This window comes from Nesoenas mayeri (assembly GCF_963082525.1).
Source record: "Nesoenas mayeri genome assembly, chromosome: 13".
In the NCBI taxonomy this organism is placed as follows: domain Eukaryota; kingdom Metazoa; phylum Chordata; class Aves; order Columbiformes; family Columbidae; genus Nesoenas; species Nesoenas mayeri.
Genome location: NC_137550.1, coordinates 19,374,519 through 19,397,551, shown reverse-complemented (window position 1 = coordinate 19,397,551; position 23,033 = coordinate 19,374,519). Strand labels below are relative to the sequence as shown.

General features: G+C 39.6%; 1 protein-coding gene across 1 annotated transcript in view; it reads right to left on the bottom strand.

Moving 5' to 3' along the window:
- Positions 1–23,033, bottom strand: part of BRWD3 (bromodomain and WD repeat domain containing 3) — a gene marked incomplete at its 3' end in the record, with an annotated part of 49,294 nt that overhangs the window by 11,278 nt on the left and 14,983 nt on the right. Inside the window, 25 exon segments of the mRNA XM_080352752.1 lie at positions 133–253; positions 1,020–1,175; positions 1,266–1,327; positions 1,683–1,794; positions 2,220–2,302; positions 2,488–2,612; positions 3,799–3,906; positions 4,108–4,224; positions 4,812–4,989; positions 5,461–5,537; positions 6,352–6,501; positions 7,107–7,200; positions 7,617–7,800; positions 9,397–9,567; positions 10,224–10,449; positions 10,840–10,968; positions 11,771–11,905; positions 12,002–12,155; positions 13,016–13,120; positions 15,678–15,718; positions 16,942–17,042; positions 18,151–18,221; positions 18,642–18,742; positions 19,782–20,003; positions 21,388–21,548. Coding sequence (XP_080208878.1) covers positions 133–253; positions 1,020–1,175; positions 1,266–1,327; positions 1,683–1,794; positions 2,220–2,302; positions 2,488–2,612; positions 3,799–3,906; positions 4,108–4,224; positions 4,812–4,989; positions 5,461–5,537; positions 6,352–6,501; positions 7,107–7,200; positions 7,617–7,800; positions 9,397–9,567; positions 10,224–10,449; positions 10,840–10,968; positions 11,771–11,905; positions 12,002–12,155; positions 13,016–13,120; positions 15,678–15,718; positions 16,942–17,042; positions 18,151–18,221; positions 18,642–18,742; positions 19,782–20,003; positions 21,388–21,548 — 3,184 coding nt within the window.

Here is a 23,033-nt window from a genome sequence, read left to right as displayed (position 1 = left end):
CTGACCTTACGCTGTTGGCCTATCAAAGAAATATATCACTGAAGTAGCATTACATAGTATTCAGCTAAACGTAGTATCCTCAATTGGGCTACAGAAAAACACAGATTATAAACAAATCAAAGTCCAACTGACCTATAAAACCTGTTTTCGAGTCTCCTCCTGATGGTGGTGAGGTCAGTTGGGTAAGCAACAACAGTGCAATACATGGGATAGGCACTAAGGTCCACCGGAACAGCAAAGGGATTAGAAATGTCTGAAAGACAAAACATCAACATCATTTAGATGCCTCAGAATTCTAGTACCAGAAATTGTAAGATAACTAGATACCTTATAATTGGTTTTCTTTCTAAGAATTCAGTAAAAGAGATAGAGCCGGTTATGTCATTACCCAAAGGGTAAGATTCTTCCTCTTGTACCATCTGTTAACTACTCTTGAAAAAGCTTTTTTTTGTTTAAGTATCACATCTGAGACTTGCAGGCCAGCAGCCAACTGTAATGCGGAAAAGCGACGTGGCATATGCACTTGCAACAGGAATACTACAAGTGACATCAACTAAGAATACAGGCATGTCCTGTGTATAAATATAGGACAGAATTTAAATCATAGCATGCTATTAAATTCCTACAAACTAAGAATACAGACACGTCCTCTTGTCTAAATATAGGACAGACTTTAAATCGTAGCATGCTATTAAACGCCTACAAACTAGTTACAAGGGATTTGTTGGCGAGGATTTGTTGCTTGTTTTTTGAGGGTTTTAATTTAATGTTTCGCTTATTCATATTTAGATATGACCCACTGAGCATCCCCCTTAACTTGAAAGGAAGCAGGTCAAGCCCCAGAAAAAAAGGGAATAAAACTGAAAAGGACACTGTATGAAATTTAAAAGGCTCTTTTCAGTCACTTAGCTGAGCACATTTCAAATACTCCGCAGTAACTCCAATATCCTATCCACTCTTCAGTCATACGCCACCACACTGACATTCTTAATCCTTCCACCTTTTCTCTTCAAACACACCAAGGGAAAGTAGTTGCTCGATCCCCCGGATGACTCGTTCACATTCTTCGTCTCTGGAATGGGCCCCCCATTCTCCTTCCTGGGGTTTGTAGAGAAGAGCTGTCAGTTCATCCGGCGTCACAGGAACTCCAGCACCAACCTCCTCCGGATAAGCAGCTAAATATGAAGAATTCAACAACAGTAAGTACTAGCAGTGGTAAAAAACTACTTACTTTGTATATGGACATGAACTCAACACACACTTACTTCCTTCTGGAATTGGTTCCATGTCCCACGGACTCATCCTCTCTCTTTCATTGTTGTCCCAGCTATTAAAAAAAATATATTGAAATGCATAAGTTAGAGCTGATTGTAAGGATACACCTTTTCTCTACCAGACTTAAAAGGTCCTGTCTATTAGAAACTACACGTCACTAGCTCCATTCCAACTCCTTATTCTTCTCTTGTATCCCCTATATACTCACCGCGTCGCTTTTTACATCAAAAGCATTGTTTTATGAATAAGCTCATAAATAAATAACTAAAACCAAAGTGGCCGATGATGTATTTAAATGGGAAAGAGGACCCTAGTTCTTGAGGTACACATCTGGGTTGCATGCAGAGGTCTAGGAGACCCAGAGCATGTAAACGTGTGTGCGACATCCCAGCCATGTCAGCACTTACTGAACACAGTAGCACTGGAAGGAACTATCGGGATATTCCGCCTGGAAAGGCTGCTGACTCTCCACAGTTCCAAACCACCAGGCGTCATCTATTATACTGCGAAATCTATCCCCTGTAAGGACAAAGATCGCATTCAGCAAAAGAACAACATAAATAATTGGTAAACACTTCTTTTTAGAGAATCGACTTCATCTTTCACAAATGCACTACTTCAATTCTTACGCTTCGCACTCCAGGAATCAAGCCCATCCCCTAAAGCCACAACTTTCACATCTCTGGTTAATTAGTCACAGCTGCCTCCACGTCTCAAATTACAATAGAACAGGACATTCTTCTGCTATCACAGGCCTTGTAACAGTTTCTCTCATTTCTCTTTTTTTTCCTGTTACAGGAATTGTAGCAAACATCAAATAAAGTTTCCAATGATCTCTATAATATCATGTGTGGTACAGTCCTTTACATCATGTAATACCGTATCCTATTAAACAGCTGCAGGAATGTTGCAAAACATATGGAAGTGGGAAAAAAAATAGTCACCTATTTGCCAGTTCCTTTCTTTGGCTTCATTATAAAACTGATGCAGCACAAGGAAGTCAATAACATCTGGCATATCGTGGTACCTTCATGAAACAGATAAAAGAAGTTGCTTCTATTACCCATAAACTTAGTTCTACATGTACAATACAGTCTCAAAACACACAATTTGATGCATTTTGCTTTCAAGTTTGGTGTAATTACGTCATCATCGTGCCTTGCAAGAGAAAAAAAAAGGAAGGGAGGAAGCTCCTAAACTGCAAGAACTTACTTTATGGAAAATGATTCTCCCGTCATTTTGCCTGTGATGGGATCGAGGAATGCAAGCTTCAAGCAGCAGAGCGTCGGAGGCCCAACTTCATATTTAATTCCTACAGTCTTCACAAATTCTTGTTCCTGTTTACCGAGAAGCATGGAACAGTATTATTTTAACTTGCTAACAACACCATCCATGTTCAACTATCAAACATATTAATAAAACCCAAACATGTTTCCACTCTAGAGCCCAGGTAGTTTTCCCAAAAAGAGATTTTTTTTTCCAAATATTACAAATCAGTCGCAGGTACCTTAAAAAGAAAAACAAAAAGGATATGAGATGCTCATTCCCTTGATGGATTTGTGAACAGGATACCCACAAATTATTTAACTTTTGTGGCAAGTCTTAAGAACATACCACTCCGCTTTTAATCACACCCAGGGCACCAGGGCCTCTCGCCCTTGCATAGCAACACGCAGGGGAAAGAAAAGGAAACTTCCTCCAAAAGCGGAAATTCAACAATAGCCTTTATGTTCACGTCCTGTCCAACATCAGCAGGTGCTTAAGATCTCCGTCCTACACGGAGTACTATTTTCTTTCCCTTGCAAACTGATGATGCCTTTGAAGATTACAGCTGGAATCACTGAATACCCAGCGCTAGTAACTGGGTATTTTTCCAGTAAAGCCATTATTTTCATTAACAGAACCACTGGCACACACATATATGAACATTAGCACATACACGTGCTCTTCTCTTGACGTGAAATCTGAGTAAAGCTGAAAAAATATGGCAACAGTGTCAATTAAGTATTAAAGGACTCAACACTTCGAAGAAAAACATAAGGGAAAAAAAAAGAAAATCAAATTGACAGAACTAGGTAAATGTACTATCTGCCCAAGCCACCCAGAACATTCTTATTTTGTAAAAATATTGTAAGGTATTGTTTTGCCTGACCAAGAATTTAAGGACATTCACAATTTTACACTTAGCAAGATCCACTGTTCAACAGAGCTGGCGGACACGTTCAGGTCTTTCCACCACCGTGTCTTACTTCCTACCGTAGCTTTTAAAACAATAAATAGAACCCAGATGTTCAGATCATTGTAGAGTGTCGACAGAACTATAAACAGCTTTTGAGTGGTGGGTTCTGCATGAGCTGGTGTTAAGAATAAAAGAAAAAGTTGTAAAATAATTTGGGTTGAAAGTGACCTCATCCAGGCCAAAACCCTGCTTACTTAATGCTTTCTTCTTATTTTTCATACTGTTTTTTAATGTAAATTTAACACAACAGACATTCAGCTCTTTAAAGTATTTGGTCAACTTACCCTGAGTTCCATTTTGTTCCACGGTTGTTTTTGCATGTTAATACTGTAAATTTTTGCTTTCCTTACTGCCCGCACGTAAGCTTCATGGCCTTGCCTGAAGTATATGATCTTAAAAGAAAATTTGAAAATCAAGTTTATTTTCATAGTCCTCTTCCATGTACTCTAATATTTCCACAAACATGTCAGCACATACTGCATACTTTAACCTTTCAGCACATACTGCAGGATTCACTGACACTATTGCTAAATGGAACAATTGTGACCCAAACAAGCTCATCATTCTCGGCGGGGATTTCAATCACTAATCACCTCGTCTCCCATCTGTGGGACGAACGGCGAGCGGCGCGGGATCGTGTCCAAGATCCACTGCGGGGCGAGCCATTCCTCGCTGGGTTCACCTTCCATGGAGAGCAGTCCGCTGGCTTTCTGAAATATAGCCCAGTAGATTTAGAACACAAGCTGTAATCATAGTGGCAGAACATATAAAATCCCAATCATCCAGCACTTACTGAAGATAATTAGATATAAGGCGAAGTAAATGCTGGAATGTCAACCTTCCAAAAAACTCAACTAAATAGTAGAGAATAAGGTGCGTTCATCAATATAATAGATTAAAATGTTTATAAATAAAGATATTATATTTCTTCAGAAATATTCCAAACATCTTCTTTAAGAAATACTAGGAAAAAGAAATCTGACAATGTAGACACAATACGGACGCATTATAATTTGGCAACAAAACCACCTTGGAGTAAATTTGACTGTAGTGAAGAGCATAAATCTAGGAGAAAACAACCCACCTGTTTGGACAAATAAAAGCCTGCATGAAAATGGGAGTCCATCTGTGTCACCATAGCACCTGACCAAAATTACTCTGCTATTACAATTAATGTGCTATTTGTAGGATTGTTCTTAATGTATATTCGTTTATGAAACATTTGCTTTGAAAATAACCACTCGAAAAGAATATACTAATAAAGTAAAAAAGACACTAACACGTTTAAAATGCTGACCTTTTTTCTAGGTTGTTTAAGTTTCCTTCGTTTTGGCTCCAGTCCTTTTGTTCCCTTCATGTTTTCATCTTCAGAACTACTACAGATTTTCCGAGCTGCCTGCCTGGTTTGTCTCTTTGGAGGCTGGAGATTAATTCCAGCATCTGCTGTCCAGTCAGAATATTCACTCGATGAATCACTGTAGATAATAAAAAGTTGTAGGAAAGAAACCAGCAGTTCAGTTTTCACGCAACAGAGTGAAAGGTCCAAACACTCAACCTGCTCTGCTGGTTCTGTGCACCAGATGTCAGGATTAGTACCAAATTTCATTCTCATGTGAATTTAAAGAAAACTGAAGCGCTACCTAATTTGCCTATTTCAGCAAATTATTTTAGCAATTGCAAACCCACGGTAAAACTACAGTTATGACCGACCTCTATTTTCATACTAATTATCTCAGCGATCCATAGACCAACTTCCTAAGAACTGACTGCAAGAAATGCATGAAAAATTTAGAAAACTAGAGCTGTTTTCTAAAAATACAGTTCTGACTTCTTTAATATCCAAATAACACACATACAATATTTATATTAGGCCTTTCAAAACTGTCTTGACTGACTTAAATTATAGAATCAAGTCATATTAGCAATTAACAGAACGGTAAAGGTACCTGGAGCTGCTTTCACTTTGCCACGCTGCCACAGGATCATCCAGAGATGCGTCACTCGTACCAACCGTCTCATCTTCCTGTATTAAAAACAAAATGCTTCACTTTAGGGCCAAGTTTTAAATGTATTATTTTTGTTCGCAAGCAAGTTGTACAACTCATCTCACCTGAGGAATGCTTTATATTTAGGTACTGGTTTAACTTAAAGTAAGTCCACAATTTCTTTCTGTATCTTAATACTATACTATATGCTTATATGATTTCTGTAGAAAGAGATGTGAATTTTAATGGTATTAGAACCATAGAATTGATTACTATTTAAGTGTTTGATTAGTTAATTTAATGTCAAGTGGCCAGTTTTATAGCTACTCTGTATGGTCAATACATTTACAAAGTGACACTGTTGAATCTCTTTTTACTTTGCTTGCTTCCTTTATGAGAACAAGTTATATTTAATGCGGTCTATTTTAAGTTCTTCCCTTGCCAATATCAATGATTAATACCAACACTCAGTCTCTTTCAACAGCAGTCTACAGATGTAGACGAAATCAAAGTACTGAGTGTGACCTAGAATATACATGCTGCACGAAATCCCAAAATAGCAAGCGGTTTAACACAACCTGGTTAAATTTACTTGAAAATGTTTCAGATTTCCAAAAACACCCAACCTTTTTTAAGCTAGTTTTGAACACTGTACTGGCATAGAGGTAAATGATCCAAGATCAACATCCTACAGTAACACCACAAACCCAACAGACTCAGTGATCTGAGTGTTTCCTCCTAAGTGGAGGAACTGGGAGCCTGGATGGTTCCGGTGCTCCCAGAGCATCTGTTGTCAAACCACGTTATTTTTGAGTGAGGAACCTATGGAAAGAGTGGTGGGATGTCTCAGACCTCAGAGGAGCTGTCAGATTCTTCCCGGGTGCGTGCGTTCTGACTCGCTCCGTGCTGGCTGTGCTCTATGGTGGAGCGCGTTTGGTAGGCGTGCTGGCGCTTGCGCTGGTTTCTTCTCAAAGACCTTCCGCTCCCCAGCTGGTAATCGTTCTTTTATCGCAGGACAGGAGAAAAAGGTTAGAGATTTAATAAGGAATTACACAGTTAAGTGATGCCTCATTACTTTGTATTCCATTTACAAATGACAAAGAGGAAATCAAGAATTGGAAATGAAAAGATCTTTTACACACTTGCGGTTGTTCACTCCAGTGCAGGTGGTTTTTTGTTCAGTATCAATTATTTTTAAGTAGCAGCCCTTCTTAGAAAGGAAGTTATGGAGAAATATCGTTTTCCTGCAGTCTCCGGATAAGATAAAAGCTAGAGACTTCAAAAAACCTGTGGCACCTCTAATATTTCTCCTAATCTCCACAAGTTAAACTGCACATGCACTGTGTGCTCTATTCCTTTCTCAGCATCTCCCCACTACTGTAGCCTTAAAGACTGAGATTTACCGCTGCTGTTTTCGAAGTGCAATATAAAGACAGACAAGTTACAGCTACAGAAGGAAGAAAGTGAGCCAGAGAAACAATTAGTACTATTGATCTTCTAAATAATTTAATAAAATTGGGTTCGGGGGGTTTTTTGTTTCTCTTTTTTCCCCTCAGTGCTCAGAACTGCTTCACACGCAGGTTCTCTCTGCTACTGAACTAACTCACCCGCTGTAAGGTGTGGGATGGCTTTCTCTTCTTTTCAACAGTGTATAAACCAATTTCGATTTCACCTTTGGCAGCTCGACATTCTTCCTGGACTCTAATGACACAGAGGAAGCACCCACGTTATTCAGTAAATCATCATATAACTTGGCAGATTCACTAATAAACACGTTAAAATACTTCTGGTTCCCTTGCTATAAGAAATCAGTGCACAAGTCCTGCTAGCAGCATCCACACATAATTCACTCCTGGGACCACAAGTTAAAGAAGCAAACTTGTTCTTTAAATAAAGCTTCAGGAAAATGTGGTGTTTGAACTACTGAAGAAAGATTCAATTGTGAAGAGAAGGAATTACTATCCTCAACTCTCCAGCAGTGGCTACCACTGTAACTCTAATATTTGAAATTAAAAAATAATAATAAAAAAAGCCAACATATTTCCGAAAAATAGTTTTTTTTAAAACTTGTGGCAGGTGTATGGAAGGATCATTAAACATTACGCAATGTATCTTACTTGCTGATGCCGGGGGGAAGCTCGTTTACCACCACCCTCCTGCTCCAGGCCATGAGGTCTCTCTCGGTGGCCATCTGGCTGCGGGGAGCGTTGTTGTGCATCTGCCGGACGCCCTCGATCTGCCCGCTCCTCCGGAGGCCGACGTTGGGTGGAGACGCCACATCCAGACCTGGGCTTCGAAGGGCTAAGGAAGAAAAAGATGTTTCTTCACTACTATAAACCATCAATAAAATCTAGAATTTGAAGCGTAAGGATTGCACAGAGTTTCTTTCTGGCAACAAACGACACTTGTTCTATGTTAAGTGGCTTTGCCTTTTGCTTCAGGCATATTTTTTTGTGTTTTGGCCTTGGATTACTGGAGATGCATATGCTGCTGTAACATCACCTTGCCTTGTTGTATCTTAGAGATATCTGAGGCAAGCAAAGACTATAAACTATAATAAAAGTTTTAAAGGCACTTCAGCGACCTTTAAATCAAAGGCTTGTCAACTGTTTACAGGTTCTAAAATAATGAATCTTAAATTCTATGGTACAAGAAGAGATGAGGCTGACATCTAAAATGACAGACTGTCGCAAGGTTTAGGGTTTGTGTTCTGTCTCCATTTGTTCTGTATTTGTAATGATTGTCTATTGTGTCACCGGCACCGCTCCTGCTCTGGGCTTTTCATCAGGCACAACAATGCTGAGCTACAGACTCGAGAGAAAACAGACACTGTAGGGAGCAAAGTGAGACAAAAAGGCTCATAATATCAGAATTGCTGCCAACATTGCCTTCATTTACCTCATCATTTGCGTATGCATCAACACAACCTCCACATGCTTAATATGGTTAACTGCATAAGTAAACTGCATTCATGGTTGTGCAAGCCTATATAAAAATATTTGGCTATTTAAGCATCAGATACTTTAACCGTAGTGTAATTAACTCACACAAACGGGCAGTTCATGTAGCAAAGTCACTGATCAATACAAGTCCTGAAAGGTTACTACTTGAGTTTCTATATCAGTCATATCTGGAAATTCCCTTTCACACAACTACAGGGACATACAAATAAAACTAAAAGACTTTTTGTGAGTTGAAGTTGGCTTTTAGGTCACCTTCTTGACAATACCAATTTAGATCAAAGCAAAAGTGGATTGTCAGCATTTTTTCACTAATTTTTTCCTATTCCTTCTTGAACTTGAAGACAAGCAGCTCCAAATCTATCAATCCTAATGAGCTTTGCCAGGAAATCCAATTCAAACATGAGTAATCAATCATTTAACCTGGAACTACCTTATTAGCGGATGTAAATGTTTTAAAAGCTCGGGCTGACTTGCAGCACAAGTCCCCAGCATCTGCTCACATCTGCCCGAGTTTCTTTTAAATTTTTAATTGCTGTGTGTATTAAAAATAAAATGACAGTAGCAGAACACTTAGCAGGAGAATAATCTCCAGCTTTCTAAGGAAACGCTAAGACAGAGCAGATACGTTTATTTTATAAACACTGAGGCTCAGCCTTAGCATTGATGCTGCGACAGGAAGCCATTAGTCTGTCACAACATTGGATTCCACTGACATTCACTAATTATATGCTGTTATCTTGACATTACGCAGTTACAAAGTATGTCTGTGGTGATTAAGTGACATCAAGACATTACAGTGAACTTTATTATTTTGGAAAGGTTTATAACAGATAAACCTCAAAGACATAGTCCTGAAACGTACATTAACACATTTTGATTTGTACCTTCCTGTGCTTTAGGAAACGAACTGATGGTGGTAATGAGGGACACTTACCTCCATTAACAGAGTGCGATCTATTGAGAGGAGGATTTGGAAGAGTTTCTCCTTCATTAATTAGTCTCAGATCTTGTTCCCTCTGCAGCTCTCTGATCATCCCATCGAGGATGCTCTCATCCTGGTCGTTAGTTTGCTGTCCGATGACTTGTTCAACTACTTCGCCATCACCTTGACAAGAACAAAGCCACAACTGCTTATAAAATGCTCAATTTCTGTTTTACTAAACACCACAGAAACAATCAAATTTTTAAATGTGCACTATTATTTGTCTGCCCTGCAAAACACTTGATTCACCAGCTGTCCTTCTGCTCTTGTGTAATAAATGGAGGCAAAGTTCAAAAAAACCCCTAAAATTACAGACCACCCAAACCTTTAGAAATGGCAAAAAGAAATTATGCTTGGGAAGTAAGAATGGAAGATCTTTTCTGGAGATCAGCATTTTGAAAAGTTTATATCTACAGGAAAAAAATCTGTCTTAAAAAGAACCCAAAAGCTATTTTTTCAATCTTGTTCTCACCTTCCTGCTTCCTCACTCACAGACATAGTTACACTGAGGGCTATGGGACAATTCTTTAAACGTGCTGCCATATACCTGCTAAAAGTTTGCAGATTTTGGAATATTGCACTCTCCTCATGTTGCCTCCAGTCAAGTTGATTCCATCCACTTCCTTTATGCCATAAACCCCCCCATCTCCTCCATCTACACTGTATTTCAACCACTAGTTTCAGAAAAAACTGAAACAAATCCTTACAGTATCATCCTACCGAGCTGGTGCTCAATCCAGTGCAATACATGTATTATGCATGAGTTGTACTCATCATACCATTAGCTACATATCCCAGCTGAGGAATAAGTTGTTCATCTTTGCAATTTTCCCTCCCTGGCACCAGCCGCTGGAATCTCGTGGGATGAGGATTTCCATCAACATCCACCAAGAATGGAGGAGGCATAAGATGCGGAGCCTGTTGAGTCTGTTCATCCAACACGTAGTTATTTGCATCGCGGATCAGCGGTCGGTAATCCGTATGGAAGAACATCTGATCTGGAATCTGCGAGAAAAGCGATTTAGTAAAGAAATCAATGGCCATTTGCAGCTGTCTTGCTGCTTTGGAACGGGTCCCATACCCATAACTACACTCAGGATCAGCAGAATTGTTACACAGAGAACAGATTCCTACCACAAATCTGTTTTATTACCAAGGCCTGGTGCAAAAATTCAATAGTAAAATACGCCAACAGAGGTGAATAGATGGAAGTTAATGCTTTGTTCTCCTGTGTAGAGATTCTCTTGTCTAAATCATCTTGATTTAGGTAAACAGCAACTGCTGCTTGATGATCTAATTATGTCTGGGGCAGGGTGAGGGAATAAACTGTAACACAAATATTTCTAAGACGAAATCAGGTCAGACACAGATGAGTTTAAAATTCATTCAACCCACCTTTTCATAATATTTATTGCATCCAAAACCAAATAGTAGCAGATGTCCATGAGAGTCTGTGCAGGCGAAATGCTGCCCATCTGGTGAGAACTTGCAATCGAAAACAGCTCCATGGCCCTGGCCCTCAATCTGCACACAAGCACAGCGCATCCCTTTCACAATCATGCTTTCTCTACAAAAGCATTTTTAGGAAAATTTCACCAATTTCCACCAAGCACTTAATCCTAATTCTGTGTAAATTCTCATCTCGCTCAAGACTGATTTACACTTATATTTTTTCCACTTCGTTATTAAGGCTTCACTGAACAGTCACGTCAAAACCTTGCATTTTCTCTTTGTTCTGAAATTACGGTGCAACTTTTAAAGTACGTTCTGAAACAACTACTTAGAAGTCTACATTTTATGTTAATGGCACGCAAGCCTGCCCCAAAGATCTCAGACGCGTTTTGGCTCCAAACAAGCAGGTTTCACAGCTCAGGGCCTGAAGCAGCACAGCTGCATATCCTCAGCACTGGAACCAAACCAGCAAACCTGGCACTGGGCACGTGAAGATGTAATAAATACAACAGAGAGCCAAGCACAGCACTTCCCAGCCCATTGAGCTGCGCTACACAGGTTTACTGGTTTGCATCACATCACTATCATCTTTTGCATGGTCTAACCACGCCCATCCACATGAATTATATTTAGATGTAACAGATCCCATGAAAGACTTGCTGCTACACTGACAATATGCAACGAAACACGTTGGCATTGGTTACTGAAGAGTACAGGGCTTTCTTTTGAATATGTAGGAGTTTTCCCCTAATCCTGTTGTAACACTGGTCATGAACAGTATATAATGAAATCTGCTTTTGCCTCAAGATCTGTTTTACACAAACGTGAAAAACAAAACCAAAAAAAACCAAATACCTTTCCTGATCCTTCTTACCATGTTAAAGTAATTGCGAATTTTTGTTCCTTTGTCTATATCCCAAACAAAAATATTTCCATCGTGACCTGCTGAAAGTACAATCCTTTGGTCAAACGGATGGGCCTCCAGAACAAAAACTTCATCATCGTGACCCTGCAATGAAAAAGGGGTGAAAAAGAAAGAAAGATTTCTCCAAGTAATATCTCCAAACACGCCAGCATTTAGTGTGAGGACTTGAGTGTTACTCACCGCTAAGCTATGCAGGAGCTGCCCTGTGGATGAGTTCCACACCTTGAGAAGGAAGTTGTTGACTGCAGTGATGACAGTGGCATCGTATCTGTCCCAAGCCACCATAGTGACCTTCAGCTTAGTCACCTTGTCCTCTCCAGATGCTACATTATTTCTGATGAAATTAATAATTTTAAGAAGAAATCAGTAAGTATTTAACAGTGCTAATTCAGAATGCCACCATTGTGACTACTGGCTAATGCAGGAGAGGGACAGGTGACATGCAGGGTACATACAAATATTCAGTACCACTAAGATTTACAGTTTTATTTCCTTCAAAAGGACGAGTTTCTCTTCTGTTCTTCTTACATGATCAGCCTCACCTACCCCAATTCTTTCTTTCAAGTTACTGAGTTAATAAAGCTTTTTCCTACAAGGTATTTTTCTTATCAGTCATCAGTATAACTAAACAGCACAATGGCCAAAAACCTGGTACATAAATCCAAATCACACTCTGACAGCTATTCCCTATTTTAACTTTATTATTCATTATAATTTGAACTGTATTCTGTAGCACAGAAACCAGAATAGTAGATCATAAAACACAAAATAAACACTAATGACCTGAGGGGACTGGTTATTGCAGTTCTTCCATAACTTTGCTGAGAGATGCCAGCAAACAACAGTGGGTTAAGGTATTTTTTTTAAAAACATGTAGGTTGGCATATGATTGGTGAGGTTCTAGTAAAACCTCCTTCCATGAGATGAACTCTATTTGACATTCTTAACTCATAGCTAGAACACTAAATATTCCCCAATCATCAGAGCAGGGAACTATCAATGTATTAATATTTTCTTCTGGGGGCTATTTAACTGTGTAACTTAACAACAGAGCCCTGGCATTTTCAACACAACAAACCCATGCACTGAAAGTAACTCAAAATGGAAGTAAATAAATGCTTTTTGACAGGATGGAAGATTTTGTTTGGTGTGTAAATGTTGCTGTGAGGTGCGTTCCAGATTGGTTTGCTTTACCCTGTCATTTTAGTGGCCATATCCAGGACTACGCTCTTCCAATCGTGCTGCTGATAATGCCATATTCGTGCTGTTCCATCTCTGCTGCCACTGACAAACCTTAAGCTAGGGAAAAAAAAAAGGAAATAGAAGAGTCACAAAATTCTGAATAAAGATAAGTCACTGCTTTTGGTCTAATACCCACACACCCATCACAGATGCTGATTTTCTCGCTATTCGGTAGCTTTGCTATGGAGTTTTCCATCCCCACAACGGTTTGGGCACGTGAAATCCTGTGGCAAGAACAACGAGGAGTTTGGCAGAGGATGGTCATTCCCCGTGGAAAAGGTCGCTACAAGCACTCACTTGGACATTGCTCTGCAACGAACATGCACACACACACGTACACAAGTATCTACACACTTGGAAGTGTATACGTGTGTATATAGAGTTGTTTTACTCTCTATATGCCCACACGCAGGCGTGTTTAACAAGTCATAAAATCCCCGTGAAGTGCTGCTGCAGGAAACAGGCGCCTTCAAAACACCGGCGAGCCAAGAGCACACCCAGCGCAGAACCCAGAATGGATTTCATCCTTTTTTCAACACTTATTCTTTACATTGTTTGCGCATCTCTGATCTAGAGAATGTAATTAAAAGCCGGCGAGGTTACAATTTTCATATCAGATATTGTACGGTACAAAAGAGTTCCTACCCCACAACACTAATTACATTTGGTTACAGCAAGCAGATGGCCTTGGAATGACTTCAATGTCATAATTCAGCCAAGCTGCACATTCCCTTTTTAATGACATCAGCAAATCTCTCGAGTGGTTCGCAGAGGCAGCAAAGAAAAAGAAAGTGCGTGCCAGGAGTCCAGCATAAATTAGAATCCATTAGCTCAGGGAGACAGTGAAGACAGAGAAGGGAAATACCCAAGTTGAACACAAGTAAGTAGCCCTGCCTGCCAAGCTCAACAGGAATATTGTCATTTTTAAACTCCTCCTCGTTTAAAAAAATCAAAGCATCCAGCATATGTATTTATTGACATCAAAAAGCTCTGGCTGTCAGTGTCACAGAAATCATTTTGGTTGAGAAATTTGAAAAAAGGCTCCTCAAGTAACATTTTGTCACAGGATGGTCAACACCTTTAAAAGTATATTCCATTTATATATAGAATTACAGATAAATAGGCAAGTGATTGTTTCACCTTTTCAGCTTCCCTGGTCTGAATTTTTTCATCATGATGCTTCCGACACTTCTTTTATTTTTTCTTTATATTAACATTAAAAGGAAGGTATCGCTTTTCCATTAAAAGCATCACTGTAGCACAGAATTGTGAGCAACTACATACCTGGCTGGTATAAATATTACAGGAAACATACACAAGAGAAGTAAATTTAAACAAAACCCCCCCAACAGACACAGAATCTCTCAACAACACTATCAGCTTCAACATGATTCTCATATGGATCATAAATAAGAGCACAGTAAAGGAAAAAACCCTCCAAGATACAAGGTAGCTCTACAGCTCCTTGTTTTCATTTTGCATTATACTAATAATTTAGATGCCATTAGTTCCTTGATTTCCTTCCATCTCACTTCCGACAACACAGCAAGGTTATTTTTCCCCTTTTATCTTTATTTTCTTTTCCCAAATGACTGCACTTGGTTTGTAGGCCCTTTTGGCCAGTGCAGACAGTGTTGCTCAGGTGTTCATCTAAGAACATATTTCTCTGCAAGTCAGTGTCATGCTCCCAAACTACTTAATACAGAGAGGACAGAGCAAGAGCAGTTGATAAAGAAGTAAAGGGGCCTCTTCATCTGTTCCCCGGTACAGAAACAAGGGAAATATCTCTCCTTGGAATGCAACAGCTACCGAGAGTGCTACTGTCATTGGTAGCTTGGCCTCCCCTTTGTCTCTAAGCTGGCAAACAGACGTGTGGTCCCATCACCATCCCACCCCTTTGGGTCCAGAAAAAAGGACACCCAAAAGTCAGGAACTCAGACAAGAGCCGCACAGATAAATGAATGAGTGTATGTGCTTATTCTTCATCTTGCTCTAATGGAACTGAAATGATACAGCCAACATAATGATACAGCCAACAAGCTCTATTACCCCCACATGTAAAGTGATACTCTAATAAAGAAAAAATAAGAAAGAAAAGTAATTGAGAAACCAAATCCCTGATCTCATTATAAACAATTAACGTACTCAGGCGTTATTGCCATCTTATCAGGTTAAAGGACCTTTAATGAAGATCAGACCACAGCTCCTTGCAGACTTGTCTGACCATCTGTGCATGTGCAACAGCTCTAACTTTTGCTCAGAACTACATTTACTGTAATACTTTTACTCCCAGAGTGGCCCTGTCTGTACCTAACACGGCTACCTGTGCAGCCACACACTCTTACAAAGAAAGGATGCAAAATTCAGTTTCCAGTTTGCTCAGTTTAAAAAAATCCAGAGGAAAAGCAGAGTTACAGGACATGATTGTTGTTACAGCAGAAGGCAGCAAGTTCAAACTTGTGGATAGGACAAATATCTTGCAATACACTTGAAACAATTTGTCTAAGATTAATCAGAGCCCGTTTGGTCCTGTTGCACTAAATGTTCTCCGTGAAGGTATTTGGAAAATTAAATACCACACTCGTCATGTGAAAATCGCAGGGCAGCCACTCACCTGTCACCGTTGTTACAGAACTGGACGGCAACCACTTTGTCCTAAACAGGAGGGAGGAAAGAAATAGGAGTAAGTGCTTTGTAAGCTGAAACACTCATTCAAAAAGAACTTAATGACGAGCTTCTATTTAGCAAATTGCATCTTTCCATACATCTCCTACAACATACTACCTTACAAATTCCAGAACCAGAGACTTAAACGTGAGACCCGTGACTCCCTCTGAGGTTCAGTGAATCAATTTAGACTCAGCCTTAATCGCTAAAATATTGTTAAGATGGGCAGCTGGGCTATTAAGGTTCAGAGATAAATGCTCCAAACTCCTCACAAGTGACAGCCCTATCAGAGTTGCCATAAGTTTCATTTTCTGATATATTGTTTACCATGCACATAATAAATAATGTAATCATCACTTGCTCTCAGTAACAATAAAGAAATGAAGATCTGATTCTGTTTTACTGACGCTTCTTTATGGAGTTTCATTAAAACTGAGACATTCAACTGTTTTAATAAAAGCTAGAAGATAAACTTGAAAACTAACATCAAAAGTCATTGTACAGATAATTAAAATAGTTTGTATTTTTACAAGAGCCCTTCTGCACTACTGAGAAAGGATGCTTTTAAGTTTGCTTTATTTTTTAAATGAAATTCCCAGAGTGATCCAAAGTTCGACTTCACACTCTAAAACTGGAATTACTTTGTTTTTCCTTGTCATGAGAAGAAACTTCTTCTCAGTGAAGGTAACAGACACTGGCCCAGGCTGCCCAGGGGGTTGTGGAGTCTCCTTCTGTGCAGACATTCCAACCCGCCTGGACACCTTCCTGTGTAACCTCATCTGGGTGTTCCTGCTCCATGGGGGGATTGCACTGGATGAGCTTTCCAGGTCCCTTCCAACCCCTGACACTCTGGGATTCTGTGATTTGCGGTCACAACTGGAGTTAAATACCCAACAGTAAATTTAATAGGAAAAATGACATCATGCATGAAAACTGCTTTAATTCCTCATTCCAACACAGACTTTCTTTAAGAATACGGGAAAATCACCTAGGTCCTGTTTCCTGGGGGAATGAAATACATAAGGCATATTTTGCACACATCTCCTACCTCAGAGGAATTTCAAAATAAACATACCACACATTTCCAGGCATTTAAATACCACAGCACTGAGAGCACTGAGACTCCAAAGACAGCAAATAAGCCGAATAGGATGTACAAAACCCAAGTTCCTGAAATACCGTTAAAGCAGGCTTTCTGATTCATCTCTTACCGTATGAGATTCTAACTCGGCCATTTTCTCTGGAGATTCTGAGCCCAAATAATAAATCCTTATCACATGGTCGGTACTACCTGTTGCAATGAACATGCCACCTACGAGAGACAGAGTTTCCTGTGAGAAAAGCCAGCTGAGGAACAACTCGTTTTAATTACTGCTTTATTGTCGAAGCAGCAAACTACAGGTACATAAAGAAAATGAAAACATGTGTCCTGAGCAAAGAATTAACTCTGACAACTTGTGCTTTGACCTGTGCTTGCTCAGACTGCATCAGCTTTAGCTCTAAAATATTTTCCAGCTGCAAAGCTTTCTGACCAAAGGAAGAGAATATTGCGAGTTACAACATGCATCCAACAAACTGTTGTGCTTTCTCTCAGAAATTATTCTCCATCAGCCAATGCAGGAAAATTAGATGGGGAATAGTTCAATATCCTCACTGGTAAATATAAAGCAGAAACTTTAAGTGCATCTTCAATATCTGTTTGAAGCACGTGAGAGAAACTATGGTGCAACTGGGAGTCAGTGATAAAGATATTTTCTTGTCATCTTTGTTCTATTTACAATATTGCACAAAAAGGGCACCGTTGTGTAGTTTACTGCATTGAAAGGGTTTTAGTTATTTCAGGACTTCTGGTTTTAAGAAATGAATGTGGGCAAGGCTCACATGGCTATAGAACAGCTCTGAATTTCAGATCGCAAAATTGAATGAGAAATTACATCATTTTGCTGGTAAAAATCACTATTTTTGAGAATTCAAAGCCGCAACAACTGATATCAGTTAAGCTGATGTTTTCAAACACATTGAGCTGATCCTCCTAGAAGTTGGCCAAATTTGGAAGACCAGCAGAAGTGTAACCTTGGAACAGAGGCCGCATGCCTGCCAGATTTCAAGGACTCTTCACTCAAAAACTTTACCAGATAAAACCTTAAAAGGATGTTACAAAGCAAAATCTCTGATGTGCACAACAGACTGACAGCGTCGTCTTCCTTGGAAGTGGTCAAGGCAGCTTAAATTAGAGGAAAAAAACGAAGAGAAAAAGTAGCTTGAGGCAGACGCTTAGCAGGGAAAATTTCAACCAATCACAATGTGACATGTTGTAATTAACTGAAAAAGGGTTTAATAGCATTTTTATTTAAAAAGAAGTGACAGTCTTGTCACCAAAGGAATTACAGTCGATAAACCACGTTCCAATGCACACGTACCAGAACTGAAAGATGAACAAGAGATCTGAACACCAGGCCTGGACCTCTCTGTGAATTTGACGGGGCGATCCCTGTACACAACAACACAACATTTTTACTTTTCATTACTGTATCTGAATGCCATTCAACAAGAACAGTGCAGTGCAGCAGCTTAAGGTCAACACACTCATCCTAAACCTCTTTAGTTCAGAATTCTCACCTATGTCTGCAAGAACTTATTTTTCCCTTTAGTAATTTTCTTCCTTAGCTTAGTAAGAAAAAAAAGGTGAAATTTCTTCTACAACACTGTCGTGCAAAGCAAAAGCCCAGAAATAACACCCATGATCTCTGCCCCTTCTCTGGTTGTAATGTCACAGATTCCAGAGTACACAGGAGAAAACGCTCACGTTTATTGAGAAAGAACACACCCTTATTTAATTACCCCAGCATTCCTCTCCACGCTAAAACTCACAAGAAATCCGTCCTAATTATAATTATCTAAACAGGCTTACTTAAATTTCATGGTGTTGGCGTGCCACTGCCAGAAACAGATTGTTCCATCAGCACCAGTAGAAGTGAGGTATCGTGTTGTTCCTTTCCTTGCTGGAGAGAACTGAAAGTAAAGTTAGAACAGTTAAATCACCTCATTGCTTTCTCCCTCACACTCTGGAAACTTGTAAATGGATGTTGACAGGAATCTTTTTTATTAATATATTGGCTTTCTCCCTGCGGGTCCAGAGTGGTATCAGGGATAAGCACAGAATCTGAACTTCCATAAAACAAAGCTGAGGAAACAGAAAAACCCTCCATTTTGCCCAGCAAGTCTTGTTTCTACACATAAAAGTCAGCAAATTGTAGAAATGAAGCAAGCCAAGAGCCTTTTAATGGGGTAACAAGATGAGGAACACTTCTTTCTAGGAAAGGACTGATCAAACCCCGTAACAAAACCCAAGTGATTCCTGCACCCAGGCCCAGCAAAGACTCTGCCCAAAGCTCTGCTCTAAGGAGCAGGGAAGCTTCTCATCCTGGAGGATTTCACTTGAATTTCACAAATACGGCAATAACTTTAACCCTCTGGCTACCTGGTAATTTGGTAAAGGAATCAAGCACGGTTTCCTCAAAAACCCATGATTTTTTAATTACCAGAGTTTACAAAAAGCTTGTGAGGAATACACATGTATGTATTAATAAGCAAATCATATACAAAATGCAAAACCAGGTAGTAAAATGTGTTTAGAAAAAAAAAAATCACCTTAAAGTAAGCAACTTGCAATGTGGTTGAAATAAGACAGAATTGGAAGTGTAGGCAAGAGGGGGAGAAATGAGACTCCCTGGGACTTCAGGCGTGATGGAGCAGCCTGGGGTGAATCAAAGGCAGGAAGGTTCCTGAAGAATGGGGGATTCTGAGCCAAACAGCCCCGCTCATTCTCCCCTCTGTGTACACAACCTGCCAAGCTGCAGGGATTGCCTTTTTCATCCCAGAATTGTATTTTGTTGGAGGTTTCTGCCAGGTTTTCCAGGAAACAACACCCTCGAGTTGGGGCAAATCTCCGCTGCCGGAGATGAAAAGAGACGACGCTCTGTCCCCAATCACTGATATCTCAGTACCATTCCAATTCCAGGGTTTAGGAAAAAACAACATTATTCTTTACCTGTATGGAAGTAATGGAAGCTGAGTGGCCCTGCAGCACAGCCACCGGGGCGCAGGTTCGAAGACACCAGACTCGCACGACTTTGTCGCAGCTGCCCGCGGCCAGCAGCGTGTTCTCGTAGTTCACGGCCATGTCGGAAATCTCAGCCGAGTGTCCCCGCAGCGTGGAGAGCAGGCGCCCGTCATCTGTAGCCCAGATTTTGACCAAACAATCATCTGACCCCTAATGCCACACAAAAATTTCCACAGATTATCTGAAAGAATATGTGTTATGTGTGCAAAATACACAGGTACGGCGCAGATGAACGCGTGTCAAAAACATCCCCGTGCCATGAACCTGCCCCAAGAGCAACCTCAGTGGGATTCCACAGTGTCTGACTTTGGGGATCACTTGTGGGGTCAAGGATTTACATATTTATAAAACAGAAGCCACTGTCTTATGTATCATACAAAGCTATGATGACCACCACTAATACAACACCTCTCAGGACAGCTAAGTAATAATTATGGTAAATTTAAGGAGATCAAATGTTTCATTGCATACTACCAAACGACGTGTTATCTGTGTGAGCTGGATCAACCAGCAGGAAAATTGAAGCTCTAAGGAAAGCACCCTAAAACATCTGAGGGACAGGACACAATTCAGAAGCAGATCCAACACAGATCACTGTAGAATACTTCTAGTAGCATCTATGTAATTTCACACTCAATCCCAATATCACCAAGAATTTTTAGACAGTTCAGTGACCTTTCCACTATTCCAATGCTACAAAGAATACTGACACTAGGATTGTCACTATATATTAATGAACACAATAAAACTAACTGCCATATCGATGTCATTTGGCTTTAAATTACATTGTATTAACTTCAGCTAAATTCAAACAAAAAAATCACTCTCAGTTCTTCATATAACTGCAGACGAGTAAGATTTCTTTACGGTGTAAACAAAAACGGAAAGGTTCTCACTATGACCCAGAGTAATTATTGTAACAACATCTCTATTCAATCAATTGATAATGAGTGGAGAAGCAAGCAAGAACACAAAGACAACAATTAGCCTGCCAGGTAATGTGTTTCTGAACACCTATTAAGAGACAAGGGCAAAGACAAGACAGGGATTAACATAACAGTTAACAAATGTGTTATCAATTTGAAAAATCCGCTAATTCTTAAATACGCAAGGGCAGTATTACAGAAATGTATTTTAATATATTCTGGAGGAAAAACTTAGAATAATATTCATACATTCACCAGCACACTACAAACTCTAGAAAGAAACTTTAGCAGAGAAGTAAATTGCAGCTGAAGTAATGAGGTCTTCTGTTTCTCATCAGGTTTTATGAAATGCAAGGAAAGGATTGGCAGCATTTCCAAGGTTGCCCAAAGGTGAAAAGTAATTTTTTGAAAAAGTGTAAAGATTGAACTCAGCAAGCAGCATGGAAATTAATTCCAAATCCCAGAATACTGCAGGTGCCATTCAGTAAGAAAGATGATATCATCAATAAAGACAAACGAGAACGCAAGATTTTTCTTCCCTTCATTGTTTTGGAAGCCGTGGCCACATCTCAGTCAGTAACTCAGAAAAGGAACATTTGCAAACTTACTGTAAAAATTCTCCTCCCGCTGCGATCAAAGGCTATACAATAAACAGACGAGAGGTGGCCCAAAATCCTCTTATGCATTTTCATGTGTTGGTAGGTGGATGTTGGGAACAAGTGGCTGAAACGTCCACATCCAGTTAATTGCCTGGCAGAAATTATATTTACTGGGAGAGAAAAACAAAACAAGAGGAAAAATAAGACATGAACTTTGTCCAGAACTCAAAGTAAATCAATATTAAATATTGTTTCCTAACAGTGTTTAACAGATACATTTATTCAAGATGGATTTGGAAAAGCTGATTTCAGTAACATATAATTTCCTTATAACAATTACAAGGGATTTCTTTTTGGAGTACAATAATAATTTCTTTCAAGTGTTTTTGTGATAAAAATCTTTCTCTGGAATGGGTTCCAGATTCTATGGGAGAGTCAATGGTTGTCCACACTCCCCACAAACCCTCTCCCATTATAAGCAGTAGCAGCAATCCCATTTCATTTTGATGACTAACTAATTGAAGAATAAGAAATATGTGGCAGGAGAAACCAGGCACGTCGGTGCCTCTGCGGGGACACAGCACGTGAAGATCATCACGGCTGCGGATATAGAAAGATCATCATTCCAATCTTCGATCTGATGCACAATTCTGGGTATTTAATTCTACCTATCCTAGTTTATACCACTTGAGCTTTTGATTTTCAAGTTTTGCCACTTTTTGCCAATGGCACTTGAGGATGTAACGTAGCTACACTGGGTTTTGTTGAGTCCTTGCGATAGAGGGTTCCCCGAAGAAAGCCCTTATCTCACCGGCTGCACATTGCAGTGGGCCAAGCCTTTCAGTCCTGGAGTTTAAAAATATAGCCAACAACTCAAGCCATTTTCTTGATTGTATCATTATATCAGTGCCTATCTACACACACACATACCAAAATGGAATATGTTAAACAAAACAGAACCTACAAAGTCAAGAAGCATAATTTCAAAGGGCTACTAACCTGTAGCACACTTCTGTGCATTTATAAGACTGAAGCATCTATGCACAAGCAGAAAGATCTACACTCTAAAATCTGAACTGCTTTTAATCACTCAATGCAATTGAAACACTATATGCTAGGAAAAAAAAGGCACAAAAGGTGTAGATGGTTGCAAAAGCCATCAGACTCCCACCATGGACATATCTTCTGTCAATATTTGGTTTTCATGTAAAAACACACATTCAGTAGTACTAAAAAAGCAAAACACACTAAACCAAATTTATTTACAATCTACTCGCTATTCAATGATCCCTGGTACTATTCAGGACCTGTTAAATGAAACTGTCTCCCATTGCAAAGGAAAAATGAAACTCAACCATTTTTCCCAACTCCTACAGGAGGCCACGAAGATCACATACGATCAATGCTGTACAAAGATATCACCAGGTTTGCTTCCATATTCTTTTCTTTATTATTTAAGTATTCCAGCTTAAAAGCCAAGTTCTCAGAAATATTACACCCCACTTTCCCCCACTCTGTGGCTGATGTGATGCCAACACAGAGCTGTGGTCACTTAGCAATATGGTAATTCCGTTGTGCCTTTCAGTGTTTCAATCATTTAAATACATAATAACACTGTATCTGCCTTTAAACAATTTTAAATGGCTTTGAATACT